General features: G+C 39.3%; 1 protein-coding gene across 1 annotated transcript; it reads right to left on the bottom strand.

The window, feature by feature from the left end:
- Nucleotides 1-6,618: 6,618 nt before the first annotated feature.
- On the bottom strand, nt 6,619-7,539 carry LOC139153483 (olfactory receptor 7C1-like). The gene has a single exon (XM_070727460.1). It carries the CDS (start codon nt 7,537-7,539, stop codon nt 6,619-6,621), a length of 921 nt encoding a protein of 306 aa, XP_070583561.1.
- Between the last annotated feature and the right edge of the window lie 846 nt (nt 7,540-8,385).

Raw genomic sequence — 8,385 nt, 5'->3', positions numbered from 1 at the left:
CATCACCTTTCAGCTGCAGTGACGGGAGCATTTGTCCAGGTTTGCCTGGTACACCCGTTGTGGCCCTATTTGGACATGGAGTCCCTACTCAGAGTTGTTCATGTCCTTATCACCTCGAGATTCGACTACTGCAATGCTCTCTACATGGGGCTACCTCTGAAAATTGTGCAGAATGCAGCCGCGTGAGCAGTCATGGGCCTACCAAGGTAGGCCCATGTTTTTCCAGCACTCCGCAGATGGCATTAGCTGCCAATTGGTTTCCAGAGCTGATTCAAAGTGTTGGTTATGACCTATAATGTCTTACATGGCATGGGACCAGATTACTTATGGAACCACCTTCTGCCCCATGTAAATCAAACAAATAAACCAATAGACCAATAAACCAATAGACCAATAAACCAATAAACAATGCCTAAGGACTGAGGAGTTTTGCTTTAAAAGACGTGGTGGAGATACAAGGAATAGAAAATATAATAAGTTGAGGAGAATATTTTGGAAAATAGAATTTGATTCAAAAAATGGAAAAAAATAGAGTTGGCAGATTGAAGCTGTAACAAAATCTGTTGGGTGGAGAATCAGGAAGACTGTTGTTGGTGTGTTTGTTTTGAGTGCAAAACTGGAAGCTAGGACATTACACATGTTTGATCTCTTGAATTGATCAAAATTAAAAATAAATCAAATAAATAAATAAATATAGAAAGCTTAGAAAATTCTAGAGCAGAACAAATTCCTAATTTGTGTACTATTTAAATTTGTTAGTTAATGATGCAGAAAAATAACTTTTGCACCACAAAATTCTTTTGTTATACAAAAGTCATAAAAATAATTTTAATCTCAATAAAACAGTACAGTACAGTTAATGTGATGCACCCTTTCTCATAGGATGGAACTAGTCTCCATGGATGGGAATGACACTGACCATAGTCAATAAGGACTGAGCCTGAAAACATATAAATAGGGTCCCCATGTGTCACACCTCCTCTTTTGTGTGAAGAACTAAGACAGGCTCAGCATGCTGCTCCATGTAACATACAGTTAAGACCAATGTGAGGACAGCCAGCCAGGAATGTTTACAAAAGGGAGGGTTTTGGAGATTAGCTCCACCCTATGAGAAAGGGTGTATCACATTAACCAACACTGCTTCTTCATAGTGGATGGAGCTAGTTTCCAAGGATGGGACATACCAAAGCCCTTGTCCCTTAGGAGGATAATTTTCAGGGTTTTTTCTGCCTATAGCCCTAATGCCTTGGCTTCTACCACCAATTGTTTAGAGATGGTACTACCCTGCCTATTAATATGGGCTTTAGCCATCATATTGTTAGTCAAAATTAATACATATTGACCAAACAGTAAGGATTGAAATTGTTGAAGAGCCAGAAAGACCGCCTTGGATAACCTCAGCCCTGACATGAACACCCCAACCCCTGGTGCTGGTATCAGTGGTGACTGCAATCCTGGATAGCTTCAGAATACCCATTCCCTTAGGCATGGGATCTCCCCCACTCTAAAGATCTGTGGGCAGATGCAGGAATCTGCACTTTGGTCTTTGAGGTGTCCTGCCGTCTCATTGGAATGGGAGAATAAACCATTGAAGATCTCTAGAGTACAAGTGAGCCCAAGGAACAATGTGAATGGCCAATATCATCTTTTCAAGGAGAAATGACAACTAATCCAGAGGAATCAGTCCTTGGTCCAGAATGCACTGAACAGAGTCCAATATGGTGTATATCCCTCCTCTCCTGCAACAGGTACACCTTGTGCTCCAGAAAGTCAATGATGGCACCTAGGTGAGTCAGTCTAGTAGCTGGAGAGAGCTGACTCTTGCCCACAATTACAAAGAACCCATGATGTCCGAGGGTGTTGAATACTACCTGGACATCCTCCTCCACTTGACATGAGGAGGAAGACTAAATGATATATTGTCCAGATAGCATTGGACACACACAAGTATTGCCCTGTGATAGGCCGCTAGGGCATCTAGGATCTTCGTGAACACTCTTGGGGCCAATGATAGTCCATTCATAATGTTCCCCTGCATATGAGAATCAGAGATACAGTAGTACCTCTAAATACGAGCTGCTCCACCTGCGAGTATTCCAAGTTACGAGCTGCGACACGAGTGAAATTTCTGTTTGACACCCGAGCTCAAATTTGGGATACGAGCCGAGCTTCCACTAGGTGGCACAAGAATCTCCTTGCTTCCAGTTATCTCAGCGTGAAAAACAAAGTCTAAAGGCATTCGTTCAAGATGCGAGTTGATCGACTTATGAGCTCGGGTCTGGAACGAATTAAACTCGCATGTCGAGGTACCACTGTATATGCAAGGTTCTGGCTGAATTGGGACATGGAGGTAGGCCTCCGACAATCAATAGAGGAAAGGAAGTAACCCTTTCTTATACTTACCAATATTGACTTCAAAGTATGCATTTTGAACTTGCGGCATACAATGAATTTATTTAGACACTGGAGATCAAGGATTGCTCTCCATCCCCAATGACTTTGGTACAACAAATAATATAGAGTAAACGTCCTGCCCCTGCTGGTCCCCAGGCACTTTTGGATGATACAGATGTCTAATAGGTGTGAAATAGCATCTGCCATGAGGAATTCAAGCAGTGAGGGCACTGTCCAAAGAAATCCGGGGAGTGAGGGTGGAAGAGGAACTGAAGGGAGAGACCAGCTGACAATGTGTTGCACACCCAATTGTCAGATGTTATATCCTCCTAGTGCTTGGCAAACAGCACCAAGCGACCCCCAGTGGGCGGCTCCCCAGAGGGCCTAGTGGTTCCAGTGGAAAGGGCATCCGCCGGCTCCTTGAATGGGCCATTGGAACTGGGTCTGGGTCAGTTTGCTGTTTGGGGGAAACACTAAACCACATTTGGGGAAAGAAGATGCCCTATTGACTGCTTTGCGGCTAGTGGTTGGGAGGACCTTTTATTTGTCCTTGGTTTTGATGACAATAGGATGGCCCAAATAACAACTGACCCTTGATGGATGCTGCAGCCAAATGCCATTTGTAGCAGATATCAGCTTTCCAGAAGTGCAGCCAATGCATCCTCCAGGCTACAATAGTGGAGCCCATAGCTCTGGCAGAGGATCTGTGGCCTGCAGAGTCACATCGTGCTGCTGCTATCAATTCATTTATATCTTGTTACACTCTGGGGTCAGTGGCAAGAATATTTTGTTGCAATGTATGCAGCCCCTTGATGGACGTTCTACAGAAAAAGGAGGCTGTTGTTGACACTTTAACAATCCAAGCCAAGGCTCGATGTGATCTTTGTACCACAGTTTTGTGGTCCTCTGGCTTAAGCAGTTCCTCAGAATCTCCTGGCACAGGAGCATTAGAGAAGAGAGACAGCACAAGAGTATCAGTTGCTGGAACTGATAGGTGTTGCATCAGGCACAATGCTATTTTAAATATTTTTTTTTTATTTAAAGCATTTGGGAAAGAACCCGCAGCTGGAACCTCCCATTGTTTCAAGATAGAGTCCACAAAGAGAGTTGGGGCTGGAACTATCTCTGTCTGGGAAGCAGCAGCCTCAAACAGAGGGTCTATCTGTGGTGTACCCTTGGATGGGTCACCAGATGTAGAAACCAAGTTGGCAGTTACTGTTGCTTTGCACAATAAAGATTTTAAAAGGCTTGGCTGAAAGAGTCCTGATTTAATGGGAGACTCTGACTCAGTATCTTCATCTTCTGACAATTCCATGCCCCAAACCTCCCTATCCTGGGATGCATCTCCCTCTTTGTCAGAGGGGTCAGCAAGGAAGTCTCTGTGGAAGGAGGGGGGCCATTGAGGCTATGATTATAGGTAGAATTGGAGGTATAATAATATACATTAGAAGGGCCAGGGCAAATTTGAGGAGTGGTGGAATCCCCAGCCATAGCCCTGATGCCAGTCTCAATGCCCTTTCTTATTGCAGCATTAATGCACTCCTAAACATCAGGAGTATTAATGACACTGTCTCCATTTGATGCAGGTCTGTGTTCCAAGTTGGTGGGTGGAAGAGTGAGGGGTGTATGACACCTCTGCTAATCTTAGATCAACATTATCTAAGGATATAATGTCAGATGCCCTTGATGAATGTGGCTTACTGGCTGGCTACATTTTCCATTGGAGAGAAACAAAATACGTTTTAAAAGATCTTATTACTAAAGAAATTACAGAATTTTCTTCTTATTGATACTAAATCCTCTGAATAGAAAGCAGCAGAAACAGCAAGAAGAGCAGCAGTTGTTATTTTGACTGCAAATCTCACCAATGATCTAAAAATAAATTTCAAACTTACTTTGTCTACATTAGATAGAATAGAATAGAATAGAATAGAATTTTATTGGCCAAGTGTGATTGGACACACAAGGAATTTGTCTTGGTGCATATGCTCTCAACATACATAAAATAAAATAAAATATACATTTGTCAAGAATCATGTGGTACGACACTTAATGATTGTCACAGGGGTCAAATAAGCAACGAAGAAGCAATATTAATAAAAATCTTAGGATGTAAGCAACAAGTTACAGTCATACAGTCAACATGGGAGGAAATGGGTGATAGGAATGATGAGAAAAACTAGTAGAATAGAAGTGCAGATTTAGTAGAAAGTCTGATAGTGTTGAGGGAATTATTTGTTTAGTAGAGTGATGGCGTTCGGAAAAAAACTGTTCTTGTTTCTAGTTGTCTTGGTGTGCAGTGCTCTGTAGCGATGTTTTGAGGGTAGGAGTTGAAACAGTTTGTGTCCAGGATGTGAGGGGTCAGTAAATATTTTCCCCACCCTCTTTTTGACTCATTCAGTATACAGGTCCTCAATGGAAGGCAGGTTGGCAGCAATTGCCTTTTCTGCAGTTCTGATTGCCCTCTGAAGTCTGTGTCGGTCCTGTTGGGTTGCAGCACCAAACCAGACAGTTATAGAAGTGCAGATGACAATGATTCCTCTGTAGAACTGTATCAGCAGCTCCTTGGGCAGTTTGAGCTTCCTGAGCTGGCGCAGAACAAACATTCTTTATTGTGCTTTTTTGATGATGTTTTTGATGTTAGGTGACCATTTTAGGTCTTGAGATATGATAGAACCTAGAAATTTGAAGGTCTCTACTGTTGATACTGTGTTGTCTAGTATTGTGAGAGGTGGAAGGGTGGAAGGGTTTCTCCTAAAGTCTACCACCATTTCTACGGTTTTGAGTGTTTTCAGTTCTAGATTGTTCTGGTCACACCACAAGGATAGTTGTTCAACTTCCCGTCTGTATGCTGATACATCATTGTCTCGAATGAGTCCGATCACTGTTGTATCATCTGCAAACTTCAGTAGTTTAACAGATGGATTGTTTGAGATGCAGTCATTAGTGTATAGAGAGAAGAGAAGTGGTACGAGTACACAGCCTTGGGGGGCACCTGTGCTAATTGTACATGTATCTGATGTGATTTTTCCTAGCTTCACCTGCTGCTTCCTGTCTGTTAGGAAGCTTGTGATCCACTTACAAGTGTGTTCAGGTACCGCTAGCTGATTTAGTTTGGTTAAGAGAATGTCCAGTACGATGGCATTGAATGCTGAATTGAAGTCCAGAAAGAGGACCCTAGCGTAGGTCATTGGAGATTCAAGATGTTGAAGGATGTAGTGTAGAGCCATATTAACAGCATCATCTGTTGATCTATTTGCTTGGTATGCAAATTGCAGGGGGTCTAACAGTGGATCCATGATGGTTTTGAAGTGGAACATCACTAGCCTTTCAAAGGTTTTCATAACTACAGATGTTAGAGCAACTGGTCTGTAGTCATTCAGTTTCTTGATGGAGGGCTTCTTCGGCACTGGGATGATAGTCGAGCGTTTGAAGCAGGAAGGAACATAGATACACCAGCACTATCCTTTATATAAAGATTTATGATGTTATATTGAAAGTATAGCCTTTTTAATATCCCAGATCCCATGGAACATGTAGCATCAAAATGAATGTGAATTACTGCAACAATGTAAACTTTTACAATTGAAATTAATGAAAACTTAATAAAGAATGTGATGTTGATGATACACAATATGCATGAGAAATTCTAAGCTTTAACTTGTTTCTTTTAAAGCTGGCATAACTTCTGTTCAAGCAATGGAATATTTTCACAGCAATAAATACAGCAGATACATTTCTGAATACTTCTACAGTTCTCATACTACATTGAAGTTTGTCAATTCTCAGTCACCAGTGGGGAACATATCTTATCAATATCATCTTAATTTAGTCATTCAAGGTCTATATTTTCAAAAGACAGATTGTCTAGTCAATCTTTCTATAGTAAATGAGTAAGTAGGCTTTGAAACTGTCATAAAAGTATCTGTTTCAATCCAAGTTGTTATAGCCTACTGATTTTGAATTATTAATATTGTTATTATTTATTAACTTGTACTGTACAAAATATACAAATTAAATAAAGCACAATAGATCAACAAGGAAAATATAGGAAAGGACAACATTTTTCAATATGATAGAGTGCCCATGAAAAATAAGAAATTTCAGATCACAGAGTGGCTTGTATAGGAGAAGATCTTTTCCATCCAGAATAGAGCAGAGAAAGAACCAGATAGTTTCTCAATAAAGAGAAATTCATTTCTGTAGCCTCGTACTCATCTATGTTTACTTTTTTGTAATTATTCTTCTAAGTGCTCTCTTCACTTCTTCGTTTTTCAGACTATAAATAATTGGGTTCAGCATGGGGGTCAAAATGCTATACTGAATAGAGAAAAGCTTGTCTAGTGTAGTTGAAGAAACTCTTCTAGGTTTCATGTATTGAGACATTCCTGTCATATATAGCAAACCCAATACAGTTAAATGAGAGCTGCAGGTGGAAAAAGTTTTTCTTTTGCTCTCTATGGAATGCATCTTCATGATATTGGAGATGATGTGGATGTAGGAGACCAAAATTGGTAAGAAGGAACCAAGTCCAAAAATCAACACAGAAAATAAAAGAATCCAATCATTAAGAAAAGTGTCAGAACAAGACGCTTTCAATAGCAATAGAAGTTCACATCTGAAGTTATTAATTTCTCGAAGGCCACAAAACTGTAAGCCAAATATAGGAACTGTGTTTATGATTGCAGCCAATAAACCCATTAGCCATGCTCCTATAAGCAGGTAATTACATAGTGCTTTATTCATGATCATTACATAATGAAGCGGGTGACAAACAGCACTGTATCTATCATATGCCATTGCTGAAAGTATAAAAACTTCTGTAACACTTAATAGAAGACTGAAAAAGATTTGTGTAACACAGTTGGCGAAGCAAATTTTCTTATGTTTCGTAAGAAAATTCATTAACATCTTAGGGACAATATCTGCAGAATAACAGATATCAACAAAGGACAGATGAGAGAGGAAATAATACATCGGTGCAGAGAGAGAAGGATCCATTCTTATGATCAAAATTATTGTGATGTTTCCTGACAGTGTTATTAGAAAGATGATTGAAAAGATCAAGAAAAGAAGAATCTTTAGTTGAGGATCATTGGAAAGTCCAAGAAAAAGGAAGACCAATGAATCAGTTTGGTTCTCCATTTTTGTTTACTTATCTATAATACAAAAAGATGCAAAGTTAAATTTATTAAAATTGGGGAACATATTAATACAGTATTAAGCTTTAGGTCAAACAGGAAAATGAAGAGTCTACCCAGTGTAGTCTTTTTCTGAGGCATTTATCAAGCTGTATTCTTGGGAAAACCTGGAATTTTCTTAAAGTTTATTATAATTCTTAAAATTATAAAAGGAATAAATACCATGGGAATTATTTTAGCTATTGTTGTTTAGAATTATTTCCAAATGTCCAATGTACAATTGGTCAGCTGAATTGGACCATGCCTTAGAAAGTTCTGTAAAGAGTCCATATAAAAGTTGGTATATAAATACAGAGCATTTTTTAAAGTGACATATATTGGCAATCTACAATTTTTTAAATCATTAGCATTTTCCTTTTAGTCAATTATAAGGGGGGAAATATATTTAGGCTTAGAATTGCTCACTGTTTAAGCAATATACTGTACATACAATCCGGAATATTTTTAAAGATAGAATAATTGCTTGCATGTTCTTGCAGGAAGTGACAAAAATTATTGCACTTACCTTACTTTCAAAATAAACAATACTCCCAATTCCAAATCCATTTATTTATATTTCTGTTAAGTGAAATCAGCTTCAGAGTTCTTTTCTAAACAATACGTTAACTGCATTTATCCTTCACATATTATTAGCTATTCTATACAGAGGCATCCACAATCTAAAAAGATGTTATCTCAGAAGGGACAATATTCCCACATGAAAACTCCTTGCCAACTATTATTATAGGTTTATAATTATACTCATTTCTCCTACGAAGCTCTCCTTATAAGCTGCCTTGGTGTAGTGGCT

Source organism: Erythrolamprus reginae, chromosome Z (genome assembly GCF_031021105.1).
Source record: "Erythrolamprus reginae isolate rEryReg1 chromosome Z, rEryReg1.hap1, whole genome shotgun sequence".
NCBI lineage: Eukaryota > Metazoa > Chordata > Lepidosauria > Squamata > Dipsadidae > Erythrolamprus > Erythrolamprus reginae.
The sequence above is the reverse complement of the archived record's forward strand: the minus strand, read 5'-3'. Positions and strand labels throughout refer to the sequence as shown.